Source organism: Elgaria multicarinata, chromosome 12 (genome assembly GCF_023053635.1).
Source record: "Elgaria multicarinata webbii isolate HBS135686 ecotype San Diego chromosome 12, rElgMul1.1.pri, whole genome shotgun sequence".
Lineage (NCBI taxonomy): Eukaryota > Metazoa > Chordata > Lepidosauria > Squamata > Anguidae > Elgaria > Elgaria multicarinata.
The window spans coordinates 29,809,963-29,827,388 of record NC_086182.1 but is presented as its reverse complement, the minus strand read 5'-3'; the positions used below and the strand labels follow the sequence as shown (position 1 = coordinate 29,827,388).

Sequence of the window (17,426 nt, the reverse complement as noted above, 5' to 3'; positions counted from 1 at the left end):
ATATGTGGAGAGGGCAGTGTAAAAATATATGTTCATGGGTCTCAATACAACCCCCACTACATAACCATAACCTGGCTGAAGATGGTATACCTCTGAACCGCCCCGTTAGTAATGCAGAGGGAAGGGCATTGCACCTAGCTAACATAAACGCTCTTCTCAATTGCGGATTGTACAGCAGCTGTAAGTAAGGTTTGCTCTTATAGGAGAGGTAATCTTGCTGTACTTTGCACAAGGGAAGCATTGACTTTCTTCACCCCACTGCACATCTTCTCCTTTCCAAATGGGATCTGAACGATGCCGAATAGCAGAGGAGTTTTTGTTTGTTTATTTCGGTATTAAGGGGCACCACATCCTGCTGTGTTGGTCCCTGGTTGACAGTGTGTTGAACAGAGGGCTGGACTAGATGGGCCCTTGCTCTGATCCATCGTGGTGCTTCTTATGTTCTTAAATCTAGTTGTAAAATAATGTAAGGGAAGGAATGGAACAAGGTGTTGGGACACTTGAGGTGCTGGGATGGAATCCAGCATGCCTTGGCTGCAGTGTGAGGCTGTGTTACTCAACTTAAATTGTTGGGCAAGCCAGATCACCTCCAAACGTATCTCCCTGGGGAATGTTCCTTCACCCTGCCTAGTCCAAGCCATTGTGCTTATTACACTGCCCCTTAGTGCTCCCGCATCCAGGACTGGGGGAGTCCGCAGCCCAACCAAAGCAGGGGGGGAAAGGTGTGATGAGAACGGGAAAGCAAGAGGCAAGGGTGTAGCAGGTGCCCTGTGCCCCCCACCAGCTGCCTGTTGAGAAACGGGGTTTCAATGGCAAATTCAAACCATCACTCGCCAAGAACATGCGCAACAATATTTTTCTCTTTCCCTTACCTGTAAAACTGGATGGAAGCATTAGTGTACATCCTCAGTCATCAAAGCGCTTGCACAGCTGTGTGAGGTTTGTAATTGGGTTGATTAGCCTTCGTTAATTCAATACCAGCTATTTAACCCACAGCAAGACCCTGCGTAGGTGCACCTTGTTTGTAGCGCAGTGTCAGAATATTCTGCAATTGGTTTTTAATCTTCTCAATTGCCCTGGAGAGTTATTGCTTCCATATTTTAAAGTCTGGATTGAGAAATGGTTGCTTACTCGAGTTGCTAGGATTTGGGGCATAGGTTTTCTGGATCCAAGTATCTCTTGGGCACAGGACTGACCTTAATCATAGGGGTTTCTGGACACTTCCTTTTGCCCACCCTTCTTTCCACTGTCACTTTTGGCTGACCCAACTCAGCCATTTTGCAAGCCCTTAATAGTGGGACAGGATGAATGCGTCGGGTTTGCTATGAAACTATATCTGGGTGAATCTCCTGCTACGATGAGAACAAAATGCTCCTGGCGTGATAGAGATATAACTGGAAGCAGCAGCAGTGATGAAGAAAAGAGACATGAGTTCTCTATTCCCTGCATGACCCTTCTGTTGCCCAAAACAGAAGACCCTGGTAGTAACTGTTGGGTGCTCTGGAGTTGGATGTTGGGTCAACTGCATCTTAAGTGGCAAGGTAGGTCTGATGAGATCATACCATGTGTGGAATTGCTGTTCTGGCTATCACTGAGCTATGGGGACAAGACTACGCCTAACCCATTGAAGTATCTACTCTAAGCAGATAACCTAACACAAATACGTAGGTATGACTTGACTTGAGGCTTGTTTACACAGTCCTGGATAATTGGGGATGTTTCGGTCAGGGTAGTGTTTGTGAATCAATCTGTCCTCCTTGAAAAGGAATGCTTGCACATTAAGAACACACACGCAAAGTCCTTGACATGTGCTGTCCGTTCTGCCTACTTAGGGTGGTGTCATTTGAGCTGGTAGTACTGAGCATAGAATGGGCATGCAGCATTTGCTATTGTTGCTGGAGTACACCAGTGCTGTTTGAGACCATGTGTATCATCAAGTCCCTCCAGATCAGCCTTTCTCAACCTGGGGCGCTCCAGATGTGTTGGACTGCATCTCCCAGAATGCCCCAGCCAGCATTCTGGGAGTTGTAGTCCAACACATCTGGAGCGCCTCAGGTTGAGAAAGGCTGCTCCAGATGGTTCCTCTCGGCTCTGCATCTTCAAGATGATGACTTTCCTAGGTGTTCATAAGATCCCTTCTTATGGGATGAAAAAGAAGCCGTTTAGGAGCTCCTGTTTCTGCCAGGATTGCTGACCCTCCTTCAGCTCTCCGCAAACTAATTTGACCCTGGAAGGTGTAAACAAATGGAGGGCTCACGCAAGTTAAGGGATGCGCTGATCACGTAAACCTGCAGAGTCTGCACTGCAGCAGCCCCAGCCAAGGTAGGGCTCACCTTTCCTCAACCCCGTCTTCAGTTAAATGCAGCTGAATAGAGGCTCTGCATTCTTGAGCTGAGAGAGCTCCTCCAGGCTTGCCGCTGGAAAACACTGCCTCACTGCAGAACTGTGTGCAATAGCGTAGCTAGCATTTTCACCCCTGTGCCTGGTGTAGCTTTGTATGTTGCGCGTCTCTAGTCTCTGCTTTTGCCCTCTCCTGCAGATATTATCCCCTCCTTATGCCCTGTATGTTTTTTTGTTTCCTTTTCTTTCCATTCTAACGTTTGATGATTTTCTTTTTCCAGTATGACAGATTAAACCTGATCAAAGTAAGATCTTGACTCTATCATCTTTTCTTTGATACCCTCCTGCTGGCTCTCCTCCTCCTCCTCCTCTTCTCCTTTTTTCCTTTAGTCCATCTCCTTGTCGTTCCACTTCTTATATAATGTAAGGGCTTGGGAGTGTGAGGCAGTGTGATAAGTCTGTGTCCAAAGGGGATTCTGACAGGTATGTCAAAGAGCTCTCCTTGGAATACAGGGGCTTCCTAGATTCCCACTGCCACCGCTTTCCTCTCCTTCAGGACGCCACCGATGCTGCTGCTACTCTCAGGACACAATGTTGTCTGTCACCTTCCTTCTCAAGAAGATACTCCAACCCCTAGTTGCCCTTTTCTGTACCTTCTCCTGCTGTACAATACTCTTCTTGAGATGGTCCTGTCAGAACTATAAACAGGATTCAAAAAATGGAGTACACCATAGAGTCATAATAATTCTTAAGAATGTGAATATCCCACCTTTCCAACAGAATATTGCCTTAGGCCTTAGCTAGACCTAAGGATTATCCCAGGCAAATTGGGGGGGGTGTCATCCCTGTTTGCTTCCGGGATCCCCTGTGTGTCATTTGGATGCACAGGGATGATCCCGGGACAATCCTGGGATATAGGCCTGGTCTAGCCATGGCCTAAGTCAGCTAAGAATAAACAAATCATCAAATTACAATTTATTTATTTATTTATTTATTACATTTCTATACCGCCCAATAGCCGGAGCTCTCTGGGCGGTTCACAACAATTAAAAACATTCAAAGTATAAAACAACAGTATAAAAACATAATATAAAATACAATATAAAAGCTCAACCAGATAAAAACAGCAGCAATGCAAAATTACAAATTTAAAACACCAAGTTAAAATTTATTTATAGACTGTTAAAATGCTGGGAGAATGAAAAGGTCTTCACCTGGCGTCTAAAAGACTATAACGTAGGTGCCAAGCGAACCTTCTTAAAAAGCTCATTCCACAGCCGGGGTGCCACAGCAGAGAAGGCCCTCCTCCTGGTAGCCACCTGCCTCACTTCCTTTGGCAGGGGCTCGCAGAGAAGGACCCCTGAGGATGATCTTAGGGTCTGGGCAGGTACATACGGGAGGAGGCGTTCCTTCTGATAGCCTGGCCCCAAGCCATTTAGGGCTTTAAATGTTAATACCAGCACTTTGAATCGGGCCCGGACCTGGACTTAGTAGGGATGGGTAAAAGGTTGATCTGGATTTGTTTCTGTGCAACAGCCACAAATAACTTACAAAGTAAGCCAGTAATAGCTGTTTTACTGCAGAGCAAAACAGTTTATGAAAGGACACCATCTAGAATTAAACAAATAAAGGAGGGGAATTTAGGTGCTGAAAGTTTGCCGGTCAAATTAGCAGAAGTGTAGCCCTTTGTGTCTTTGTTGATGCCCAGACAGATCTAGTGGGTAGAGTCTACAGTTACATTTTAAGGTGCACATGTGCTGTCCAACTTTTGGTAAACATCTCACCTTCCACAGGGTTTAGCCCTACAAGTGCAGAGAAGAACTCTGAAATATACATAAGGGATTAAAGTTTCAAGTCAGTAAAACAAGTGTACATCGTAAGAGCCCTCTTAAAGAAAACCCCACTACTGTTAAATGTTGCACATAGGTGGTGGTGGTGGGGAAATAAAACCAAGAACATTTCCCAAGTTTGCACCACAAATCTGTTTGAACATCCAGATGGCAACAGAGGCCTTCTAGCTTTGAAATTCCTGGTTTAGCCCACTTGATTTTCCTTAGGTCTCTGACTCTGCCATCGTGCAGTTGTGAATTTGGTGTGAGACTGCTATCAATCATTGCCTGGCATTTCCAGGCTAGAAGTGACACACGAGTATGAATGATGACACTATTCCTGTGTGGGTGGTGTATTTTGCAACCTAAATGGCTATTTGTGATCAGTGTTTGCTACAGTTTGGTCATCTTGGGTTAAATACTAAAGTCTGTTCTAGAACCCTACAAATTCCATTTTGTCTCTAACCTCCCCCCTTCTGGTTTTAGTGATAATTACCCCAAATTGGTGTAACACTTCCAAAATCCCTTTTCTTCATTCCCCTTTCTTTACCTAGTGCCAGAAAGTCCATACTAACTGATTCTTTTTTTTATTTTGTCCTTACAGAAAAGCCAGAGTTGGTACAATGTAAGTATTTCAGTTTCCTTTATCCCTCAATGCATGCAGGGAGGGAGGGAAGGAGAGAGAGGTGTGCTGGGTGAAATGAGATCTTGCAATTTCATGGGGTATTTAAATTCTAAAATAAGGATGCGGGGTGTGGTAGAGCCAGCAAGAGAACTTACTTTTAAAAGAGGGTTTCTTAGCAAACAGGCAGCTTCCAAGTTACTGCCTACTCAGTCACAGATCTCCCCATTTTATTTGTTTATTGCACTTATATCCCACCTTGCCAGGAAAAAAAATCGTGCTCAAGGCGGCCAACAATAATCAAATACTGATTGCAAACAAAATCTTAATTAAAACATAACCTTAAAAACAAACCAATTAAAATGCAATTTAAAACACATCAATATTGTGTTTTACATCCTTATGCATGTGGAGCAGATCACTGCAAATCCTGCACTGTGATTACGGCTGGATCCTAGAAAAAGGTGGATTTTATGTAGACAGAGTAGAAAGGAGAGGAAATATACCAACGAGGGTTGGGATATTTAGGATGGGAAGGGGACTCTCTTTTTCTGTAGAGGAAGGGTGGGGACCATGTGTCGCTCCAGATGTTTCTGGCCTACAACTCCCATCAGCCCAAGCTAGCATAACCAATGGTGAGGGTTCATGGGAGTTACAGACCAAAACAACTGGATGGCCATAAGTTACCCACCCTTGCTACAGAGCTTGTAATATCCTGTTTTGTTTCTCCCTGGATGTTCTGCCACCCACATGCAAGTGCCAGAATTTTCTTTGTGCAACAGGACCTTGGGACCTCAGTTATTTGTTTATAGGATTAATTAATATAAATAGGACATCCTCCCTCTTTGGACTGAATTATGGAAACAAAGCCCTATGAAGAGAGACTGAAACAACTGGGCATGTTTAGCCTGGAGAAGAGAAGACTGAGGGGAGACATGATATCACTCTTCAAATACTTGAAAGGTTGTCACAGAGAGGAGGGCCAGGATCTCTTCTCGATCCTCCCAGAGTTCAGGACATGGAATAACGGGCTCAAGTTAAAGGAAGCCAGATTCCAGCTGGACATCAGGAAAAACTTCCTGACTGTTAAAGCAGTACGACAATGGAACCAGTTACCTAGGGAGGTTGTGGGCTCTCCCACACTAGAGGCCTTCAAGAGGCAGCTGGACAACCATCTGCCAGGTATGCTTTAGGGTGGATTCCTGCATTGAGTGGGGGGTTGGACTCAATGGCCTTGTAGACCCCTTCCAACTCTACTATTCTATGATTCTATGTCTGGATGAGAGCCAGTGCGGTTTAGTGGTTAGAGTGCTGGACTGGGACTTGGGAGATTTGGGATCTCATCCCCAATCAGCCATGAAGTGCACTGGGTGACTTTGGACAAGTCACTGACTCTCACCCTAACCCACCTCACAGGGTTGTTATGAGGATAAAAAAGAGAGGAGGAGGACCATGTAAGCTGCCTTAGAAGAAGGGGGTGGGAAAGTTGGATATAAATGTAATAATAAATAAAACCAATGTACCCTGAACCACTTTATTCGGTAGGCATGACGAAAAGTAACGGAAATCAGGACCACCAGGTTTTGGTTAATTGTGGCTCTAAGTTTGCTAAGATTTCTTTTTCTGCTTCTTTGGCTGCATTCAGACGATCATCTCTCAGCTTAATGAACTGGGAAATGGATAAGCCTTTTGCCTGCACAAGCAGCCCCTCCCCCGTGCTCCTCCCTTTGTGATGTGAGCAATCAAACCAGGAAGTCTCTAAGGTCTGAAGCTGGTTTAATATCCTGGGACAAAATGAGATACTACGGTTTCTCATTTTGTGAGAACTGGTTTAATTGATCGCATCTGTGAAGGGAGCAGTGAAGGGTCTGCACGTGTGGGCAAAAGGTTCTTCCATATCTCAGTTAATTGAACTGATATCTGAGCAGCAAAACCAGCTCTTCACGTTTTGTGTGTTTCCTGGTCACTTCCCTAGACGTTGGAGTAATCCGATCTACTGCCCTCTATGTGTTTTGAACTTCAGCTCCCATCACACCCAGCCAGCTTGGAATGTTGGGAGTTGTAGTCCAAAACATATGGAGCGCACCAGGCTGGGGAAGGTTGGACTAAACCCATGCTAGATAGATTCTCCTTACGAAGAATCCCTTTCTTTTGCATGCTCTCTAGTTTGCCACGAGAGCTTGTATAAGCTTTAAAGAGCAAAGATGCAACCTGCTGATGGACTTCTCGTGCATGTATTCCTAACTAATTGCATATGCCACCTCTTCTCCTTTCCTGTTCAGAATGTAGATGCAGAACTTTTGATTTTTCTAATATCCTCTACTAGGGAAGCATCCCAGTTTCCCTCTACCCATAATGTACTTGGTTCTGTTTGCTTAGTTCCTTCCTGCTCAATATCAACAAGTCCTAAAGCCAGAAAAGAAACTTGGTCTTATTTGGAGACTTAAGATTTTTCGTTACAAAAAAGCATGTCCCACACCCGTACCTTTCAGCAAAGGCCATGCAACATGGGCAAAGGCGAGAGAATGATGCAGAAGTAGCCAAGGTCCACAGCAAGAACAGCAGTGCAAATTCATCCATGCAGTCTCTGCTACCAGAATAGTGTTCTCAACTTTCTGGCCTGGAGGCTGCTTGAAGATGAATCAAAGCAAGATACAGGGCCCTGAGCACTTCTGTGGACACAAGCATCATATTTGGAAGAACCTTGCACCTCAAAGCCCTGATGATAGTATCGCTCTGGCTGAGATCATGTTTGCGTTCTAGAAAATGTCCTCTAGAAACTTAATGGGTAGCTTACTTGATTATAGGCAAGGTGTTCTACAAAACACTTTGAAACAGGTTGTGGGAGGGATCAGGATAGTGGTACAAACTGAGTGAGAGGGGGTATAATCTCACCCAAGAGAGCTCTGAATGCCTGCCACCTGTCTCTTCTGAGAGAGAAGGTGTATAGGAGGTCACCTCCCCAGCAGAAGCAAGTCTAAGAGATGTGAACCCCTGTATCTTCCCGCCTTTGGATTTAAGTTAACCTTGAAGCCCCTCAGTGTTCAAGGAAACTTGACCCTGCCTGATAACAGGGACCCACCTTTATGATAAAGCTGTCAGTGTCACTAGGATACCTGGGTTGCCTTTGGATGGGAAGAGGGAAGGGTCAGGGAACCATTCCAATTTCATTTCATTTATTCAGCGTATGAGTTGCCCTATAGCTAAAGCTCTCAGGGCAATGAAAGCGAAAATACAACCAGTGGCAAAGCCACATAAACATACCCATTAAAGGCCCAATCCTATGTATGCATTTAAAAAGGAAACAGTCCTACAACTCCCAACATTCTCCAGCTAGCCAGTTTACAGAGTTTGTTCTTCTAATAGGATTTCAGCTTTCAGTTTTGATGCAAGTGGAAATGCTGAGCTCAAATGCCTGGAACCAGGTCGTACATTTTAAGTTGCACGGAGAAGCAATGGAATCCTAACTGGAAACTATCGCAACCCCTCCCATGAGCTCCTTCCATGCTTTCCTGCAACATGGATCTCTACTTTGGACAGCCAAAGGAAGTGTTGGCATAGATGAAACAGGGGTGGCAAGCCATTTTGAAGACTAATAGCAGCAATAGCTAGAATGCAAGAGTCACTGTTTTGATGGGAACCATGAGCAGCAACTGAGGCCAAAGAGTTTGAAGTTAGATAGTAGAATCATAGAATAGTAGAGTTGGAAGGGGCCTACAAGGCCATCAAATCCAACCCCCTACTCAATGCAGAAATCCACTCCAAAGCATACCTGACAGATGGTTGTCCATCTGGGTCTCTTCCAATGCAATGTTTACCTTGTAGATGGATACAGCAGAAACATATTGCAACATTGCTTCCACGTCTGACTATTCATGAAGAATCAATTATCAAAAACCATGAGGAGGAATCCAAAATCCTGGTTCCAGATCTTTCCCAAAATGTGCATGTGGTGGACTGATTAGGCATGAGTGTTTTCCACATGTATGTCTCCATCGATCTTTCAAAAGCCTTGGTTTGAAAGAAAAAAGTTAGGCTGGAATTGGCTATGTGAGCCAATGTGGCCAGAGACACACAGAGAGTGAGAGACCCCCTTGTCCTCTCAAGAGGACAAGATCAGCTTTCAATCATGATGGCTTAAAGCAGGAGGTGACATTTCTTGTCCAAAGGCTGTTCGCATGGCAATCTGTTTTTGTGGCTTGTGTGTGCATGTAGATGTGTTACTGTTGGTGTGTCCTTGTTATTTTATTTCTGCTTTCTTGTTTCTTCTCCATGTATTTTCAGCATGAAAGACAGCACATCCGGAGAGTAAGCGCTGGCTGTGTACTTCTGGGTTATTTTGTCCTAGTTCTTCTAGACCCTTTCACCAGGTGAAAACAGCAATGCTGAAATAGGGCTAGTCCACCACTAACTATTTCGGTTCTAAATTTAGCTATGTGCTGCCTCATTGTCCCTTACCAGCCCACCCTTTTATCCTTTGGTGCTGGACATTTCCAAAAGACTTGGGAAACTAGGCATTGATAGAGATAAGTGTTCTTTCTCTACCAAAACAAAAGCCATCAGAATTTATGCTTTCTAACGATTATGCACCTCTGTTGTTGTAAACCGTTGTGCACAAACTCTGAACAATTGGGGCCTTAAAATGGGTGCAAGCAATCTCTAAGAGAGCTCCAATTCTTCAGCTTCTTGTTAACCATCAGTTGTCTAGGTGATGGATGAACCAGCCCTATTCCTGCAGGTTTTTACTGGTTTTCTTGTGTCTATCCAACCGCCTGTGCTAATGTCGCCCTCCCTTTCCTAGTCTGTCTTGTCTCGCGTTACCATAGGCCTTTCCGGTGCACAAAGATCGCTTCTTCTCGCATTCTATACGCTTCCTTTTCCATGGTGAGCGCAAATCTCAGCTGTTTGCCTTCATCTGAGATAGTTCATGCACTTCCTGCTTCGCCTCCCATCCGGTTTTGAACGTACGTTTAAATTGCATGTAGAGTTTGTGGAACTGAGTATGCGACTGTTAAGAGGGTGAACTTCTCCTTGCATGATAAAGGGGCTTCCCAGCACCCTAGCAGTCCTGCACAGCCTACCTCCAACGAAGTGCTGAGGTTCATAAGCTGTGATGATGTCATTGGCTGTCGCGATGCAACTGGCAGAACTCTGAGCGAGCTTGGCATTAGAACACGCCCGCATGGTATATCGAGCAGAGCACAGGCTGGGAAAAAAAACTTCTCTTTGTGCCGGTTGGTGCTTGTTCTGCAGGCTGGGAAAAGGGCCTCCGTTAATCGCGGGCAGTATTTGTGCCATGCAGGTCCTGCCTTAAATCCTCCATACATTAGTTTCACTTGCAGTAGGCTTGATTGACCTTTTTAAAAGCAGCTAAAAGAAATCATGATGGTGGGTTTTCTGCGTTCTTTTCAAAAGCAGCTAAAAGAAACCATGATGGTGGGTTTTATGCGTTCTGCTTTTTTTTTTAAAAAAAAAAAAGCAGGCAAAAAGGGTAAAGTCAGGGAGACATGGGCCTAATCTACACCAAGCAGGATATTGCACAATGCAAGTGGTATGTAAAAGGCAGGAGCCACACCAAGCAGGATATAGTGGTATGAAAGCAGTATATGGTATGTGTCAGTGGGCCCCAACAGTTGTTGGTGCACTTCAATAGCACTATAAAGCAGTAGTGTGGCTCCTGCCTTTTACATACCACTTTCACACCACTTTTATAGTGGAATATCCTGTTTGGTGTAGATTAGTCCCTAGGAAACCTTATACTTCATAGAAAGCTCCTGCAGAAAGTATTGGATAACTTATTTCATCCTATCCCTACCCCACTCCCATTTGACTCTGGCTCCTGGCATCTGGCTCTGGCAATGCAATTCCCTTTATTGGGAATAAACACAGAGAAAACCTGCCACTGTGCTTCTCCGATACAAACGCTACAGTTGCACAGGAATGTTGCCTATCACGTCTCTGAAGCTCACGCGAGGCTGCTTTGCTCTGCTGAGCGATAAAGGGATTTCAGCACTCAGCTTCTGGTACCTTCTCTTTCAGAAAAGCAGGCCCTGACTTTGCTTGAGTAAGACTTTTCGAAAGGTCAGCCACAGAATTTAGTCATAAATACTTGCTCCGGTGCAATAAACACCAGCTCTGGCAGGCCATCTCTGCAACATACAGTAGTAATACTTGACAGTTCTTTGCTGCACAAATGTTCCAGGCCCTTCATGCACGTTATCCCAATAATCCTTACAACAACCCTGTAAGGTAGGCTTGTGTTATTATCCCCATGTTGCAGACAGGGGCATGGAGGATAGTGGCTTTCCTAAGGTCTGCTAGTGAACGTTGCGACTGAAGCGAGATTTGAACTGGGGATTCCTGGCTCACATCGGAAGATGCCTTATACTGAATCAAGCCATGGATCTCCAGGGTTTCATGTGAGGGGGTGTTTCATCCCTGCCTGGAGATGGCAAGGGTTGAAATTGGGGCCTTCTGGTTGCAAAGCCTGTGTTTCAACACGCTCTTCCCCTGTGTTCATAGCCACACAACCTGTCTCAGTCGAGGATGACATACAGAGCGCTGGTCTAAAACAGGCAGTAGCAAAGGGTGATTCATGCCTGATTGCCTATTATTATTATTATTATTATTATTATTATTATTATTATTTATTTATTTATTTATTTATTTATTTATATAGCACCATCAATGTACATGGTGCTGTACAGAGTAAAACAGTAAATAGCAAGACTCTGCCGCATAGGCTTACATTCTAATAAAATCATAATGAAACAATAAGGAGGGGAAGAGAATGCAAACAGGCACAGGGTAGGGTAAGCAGGCACAGGGTAGGGTAAAACTAACAGTATAAAGTCTGCACAACATCAAGTTTTAAAAGCTTTAGGAAAAAGAAAAGTTTTTAGTTGAGCTTTAAAAGCTGCGATTGAACTTGTAGTTCTCAAATGTTCTGGAAGAGCGTTCCAGGCGTAAGGGGCAGCAGAAGAAAATGGACGGAGCCGAGCAAGGGAAGTAGAGGCCCTTGGGCAGGCGAGAAACATGGCATCAGAGGAGCGAAGAGCACGAGCGGGGCAATAGTGTGAGATGAGAGAGGAGAGATAGGAAGCCTGAACTCCAGGGGCTCGTATGTGCATGTCAATCTATTAATATGTGGGTAATGAGCACCTTTGCGGGTGGCCCCAGTCAACTCTGAGTTTAGGTTAACATCGAAAGTAATAAATTATGTGCTGTTTGAAACGTAATCTGTGTAAAACAACCAGCCTCTAAGCTTCTGTTTGTTATTCTCTGTTCAGGAAATGGGTTCACCAGCATGTTGTTACAGTCACGTGGAACGGGAATTTACCAGGTCAAATCTCTCCTCAATCACAAACTTTTAACTAGGTGGCCATAGGCAAGCTGTCATTCTCTCTTCAAACATCTCCACCAACACTACCTGCAATGTTGGGTTCATACTACCAACCTATCTTTAAAGCATTTTGGAAAGATGACTTAAACATGTATGAGAAAGACCTCGCATTTTGATTTCTGCTTTGAACACTGAGCGTTGTGGCTGCGTATACTGTATGTCTAATCTCCTCTTACTAATTTCCACACCTCTCAGTATTAAGCCCCACCTCCCCAGGAAGGGTCTTCTGTGCTTCCACCACCACCAACAGGACCTCCTGATATAGGTGATCCCCAGAGATAGTGGGCTACAGCCAACCCGAACCAGTGTCCTGCAACTCTTCTTATAATATTATATGGAAAACATTAAGGTTGCCGTCTTATGCACAATTACCGAGGAGTAAGTCTTTGTGAAATCAGCGGAACTTGCTTCTGAATTAGTATGAATAGGATCAGACAGCAAGAATATGAAATAAATATATATTGACATAATCCATCCAGAGAGCAATGATAGCCTTTAAAAAAACAAAAACAAAACTGTGTTCACACAACATGCTAATCCACAGTCAGTGGTTGAGTGTGAGTTACTGTTGACTTGTGGGTTGTTTGTTGAACCATGGATTAGTGTGTGTTGTTGAACCATGGATTAGTCTGTTTTGCACACGGTGGCTTGTTAAGCATGCAGTGTGGCTCGTTTTTCTTGAACTAGCCACCTTGAGAAGCCGTGTTTTGTTGTTGGGTGGTTCAGTGTGGTTAACAAGCCACCCTGTGGAAAACATCCTGGGTTCAGACAACACGCTAACCCATGGTTCAACAAACAACCCATGCTCAGCCACTGAGTGAGAGTTAGTGTGTTGTGTGAACAGCCCCCCACCCAAGTAAATTCATACATTGGCCACTAAAAAACATTTTTTTTTTCCTGCATTGTTGTGATGCCTGTCCCTTGAGACTGGCATGTCAGCCACCCTCTACGAGCTCACATCTGAATGGTGTGGGTGGGTGTGTCTGTCCTTCCTCATCTCATCTTCTAGATAGACCTTTTCTGCCCCCTGCTCATGTTTTAGAACCTCCAAAGTTTTCTTCCTCTGCATTCAGTTTGGAGTTCCTGTCCAAAGATTTTCAGATTTGTTTTTTTAATATAAAAAAACAACAACAGCAGCTAGCCCAGAGCCAATGACACCTTTTCACTGTGAAATCCGCCTCCACCCTTGTCTTCTTTCCGTGCCATTCGGTCCCAGCTCCCTATGTTTGCAGTAGAGTTAATGTTTACCATTCCGCCTCTGCTTGTCTGTACGCTGCTCTTTTTCTCCTCCAGAAAACGTAGGTGGGTTTGCAGAGAGATAGGCAACATCCTCCTGATCTTTATCTCAGAGATTTCTCATCATCTACCGCCAGAGAGGAGAGGTACTCATTAACGTTAGCACAGAAAACGCACAGCCATTTGCTAAAGCTGTCAACCTGGAGCTTAAGGCGATTTTAAACCTGATGCTGCCGCACAAAGGCTGTTTTATCTGTGTAAGTGCTCCGCGAGGACACCGCCACATTTTAAAAAGCATTTGACACTCCTCCTCCTCCCTGAGTTAGCTCACAGACATGCAGTGTTTTGCACACCAGTGCTCCGAATCCAACAATGGGCGTAACTGCAGCATGCCTGCGGCTCAAAATGCAGGGTTCAGCACCTTTTTAAGGTGCTGCTTGGGCCTCTTCATAGCATGCATACGTCTGGAATCCTGCAGAGGGAAAAGAGTGTGTGTGGTTTTGACATGGAGAAACAGCAAATTGGAGGACAAAAGGCCCTGCTCTGCTTTTAATTTCCCTCTCCTTAATTTGGTGTTGTTTTTAGAAAATAGAGAGAAAACGTTGCACTCATAAACGTGCGTAACACTGAGAACGCATGAGGGATCTGGGAGTTTGCAAGTGCACACAATGTTCTTCAGCCCAAAAGTCTCTCTCCACCTTAAGAACATGCTGGATCAGACCGAGGGTCCATCTAGTCCATCACTCTGTTCACACAGTGGCCAACCGGCTGTCGACCATGGACCAACAAAGCAGAACATGGTGCAACAGTGCCCTCCCACCTATGTTCCACAGCAATTGGTGCACACAGGCTTACTGCCTCGGATACTGGAGGGTAGCCATTGATAGCCTTCTCCTCCAGGAATTTATCCAACCCCCTGACCATCACTACATCTTGTGGTAGTGATTACCATAATTTAACTGTGTGCTATGTGAAGAAGTCCTTCCTTTTATCTGTCCTGAATCTCCTACCCATCAGGTTCTTGGGATGACACCTTTGGGTTCTAGTATTTTGAGAGAGGGAGAAAAATGTCTCCCTGTCCACATTCTCCATACCTTGCATAATTTTGTACACCTCTATCATGATTCCCCTTAGCCTCCTTTTTTCCACGCTAAATAATCCCAGCTGTTGCAATCTTCCCTCATAGGGGAGATACTCCAGCCCCTTAATCATTTTAGTTGCCCTTTCCTGCACTTTCCCCAGCTCTATAATATCCTTTTTGCGGTGGTGGCAGGAAGGGAGGAGTATTTCCCCTTCATATGTTAGCTATATTTGAGTTCTCACAAAACTCTTCTCATCTCTTTTGTGCATTAAGGGACTTCAGCCTTGTTTGGTAACACAGACATTTGCAAATCAAATGGGAAAGCCATGTTTCCTATGCATTTGAATTTGAATAATATTACGTTATTATAATATTACGTTCTAATAATGTAATATTTGTTGGTACAAAACTTGGTTGGAGTTATACGTTAGCCAGGGGAAGAAGGATGAAGCTAAACTAGGTTCAGCAGAATAGATGTCAGCTTGACTAAATAAGCAGGAAAAGTGAACTACTACCAGATGATGATGAATGTACAACTCTGGATGAATTCCAGAGTTGTACAACTCTGGTTGAATTCAACTCTGGATGAATTCCATGAATAGTAATAAAAACTATCACTGCCTGCAAACACCTTAATTCACCCATAGTGAATTGGGTCCAGGCTTAGTCATACTTAGAATCATAGAATCATAGAATAGCAGAGTTGGAAGGGGCCTACAAGGCCATCGAGTCCAAACCCCTGCTCAATGCAGGAATCCACCCTAAATGGGTCTAGAGTAGACCCATTGAAATCAGTGGGACTTAAGTTAGTCATGACTAATTTTCCCCATTGGTTTCAGTGGGCCCAGTCTAAGAATAACTAAGTCTTGGTCCACCCCAATGAATTTCAACTTTGCATTTGTTAACATAAACATGGAAGAGATTCTCCTTGCCTCCATTCTGTTTTAGCATTGGCAGCTGATGTCACGAGAGCTATTTCCCCAATCTGCAATTTACTTTGCAACCTTCCTTATTCATATATTTGCAGAACATATATAGTGCCATTCAGCAAATCTTTCAGGATAGTTTCTAAAAAAAAAAAAAAGATGATGATGATGATAAAAAAAATTTAAAAAATAAAAATAGAACATTAAAAACCTGGGAGAATAGAGATATTGTTGCCTGGCACCAAAGGGATAACATCCTTGGCACCAGGCGGGCCTCCCTTGGGAAGGAATTCCACAAATAGGAATTCAGTCCCCACAGTGAAGGCTGTCTTTCTAGTCACCATCCACCTTACCTCAGATGGCAGGGCACCTGAAGGCAATCCTTCGAAGATGACCTCAATACATGGGCAGGTTGGTATGGGAGCAGGTGTTCTCTCAGGTACCTGGAACAGAAGTTCGATAGAGCTTTAAAGGTAACCACCAGCACTTTGAATTGTGCTCAGAAACAGGCCAGAAGCCAGTTCAGTTCTTTCAATATTAGAGAGAGAGAGAGAGAGAGGTTCCTACTGACTGCTCCCAGTCCATAGCCCAGCAGCTGTATTTTGAACGAATCTGCCATTTTGATAAAGTCTTCAAGGGGAGCCCCACACACAACACATTGCAGTAGTCATTCCTAGATATTCCTATAGCATTGAAAATGATGGAATATCTTAATTCCTCTTTATTCTGGTCACGTATCAGAAGTTAGATAAGGGAGAACGGCACGTCAGCAATGCTTCGGCTCTCCTTGAGCTCTTCAGCTCCCGATCCTTTCTTGTGAGTCACTTGTCTTTATATGTTCTCCACACCTCCATCCATTTCCTGCTGCACACCTCCTTGCACCCTCCAGTCCTCTTCTAGGTATCCACTTTCCTTGCTTCAGGTTTTGCAAGCACTCTCAGGTTTTGTGAGTGTGCATGGATCCATACTGAGACCTTACCACCCATGTCTGGAACTCTTGCTGGTAGGTACCTTTTTCAAATAAATTATATTTTCCCACTGAGTGTTCATATGGCAGTTGGGAGAAAGAGGCCTTGTACAGTCTATGGAATTTGTGTTTTCTAGACCTATACAGGTTCAGTTCTTTACTCTTTGTCTACATACACTAGCATCACTTCCGCTTTGGTTCTCGGGTGCTTTTTGCATTAATTCACAAGCCACAGTGTAATGACCTTGCTTTGAGAACATAACCACACTTAGAATACTGTGTTACAGTTCTGGTCACCACACCTAAAAGAAAGATAGTATAGAGCTGGAAAAAGTGCAGGAAAGGGCAACTAAAATGTTTAAGGGGCTGGATCATCTCCCCCATGAGAGAAGGTAATAACAGCTGGGATTGTTGAACTTGGAAAAAAGGAGGCTAAGGGGAGTCATGATAGAGGTGTACAACATTATGTCTGGGGCGAACAATGTGGGTAGGGAGACATTTTTCTCCCTCTCTCAAAATGCTAGAACCCAAAGGGCTCATCCCATGAAGCTGATGGGTGGGAGATCCAGGACAAATAAAAGAAAGTACTTCTTCACACAGCGCAGAGTTAAATTATGGAATTCATATAGTGATGGCCATCCATTTGGATGGCTTTAAAAGGGGGTTGGATAAATTCCTGAAGGAGAACACTAGCCATGGCTACTAGCCCTGATGGTTGTGTGTTACCTCCAGTATTCGAGGCAGTTAGCCTGTATGCACCAGTTGCTGGGGAACATGGGTGGGAGGGTGTTGTTGCACCATGTCCTGCTTTGTTGGTCCCTGGCTGACAGCTGGTTGGCCACTGTGTGAACAGAGTGCTGGACTAGATGGACCTTTGTTCTGATCCAGCAGGGCTCCTCTGATGTTCTGATGTTCTAACCCATGTCCTGCTGTGGATCCTGCAATTACATTTACTTGTATTTACCAGCTGTTAGTGACCATTAGGATAATGCAATACTGGAACAGAGGAGGACTAGCAACTAT

General features: G+C 44.4%; 1 protein-coding gene across 5 annotated transcripts in view; it reads left to right on the top strand.

The window, feature by feature from the left end:
* The window catches only part of GRAMD1B (GRAM domain containing 1B), a 150,842-nt gene that overhangs the window by 101,877 nt on the left and 31,539 nt on the right, over positions 1-17,426 (top strand). For 3 of the 5 annotated variants that reach the window (XM_063139115.1, XM_063139118.1, XM_063139119.1), the window contains 2 exons: positions 4,774-4,794; positions 9,076-9,099. The exons of 1 other annotated variant lie outside the window; for it this stretch is intronic. In XM_063139115.1, the coding sequence (XP_062995185.1) occupies positions 4,774-4,794; positions 9,076-9,099 (45 nt within the window). The remainder of the gene's footprint in view (positions 1-4,773; positions 4,795-9,075; positions 9,100-17,426) is intronic. One more of the 5 variants, XM_063139116.1, reaches the window with a different exon arrangement.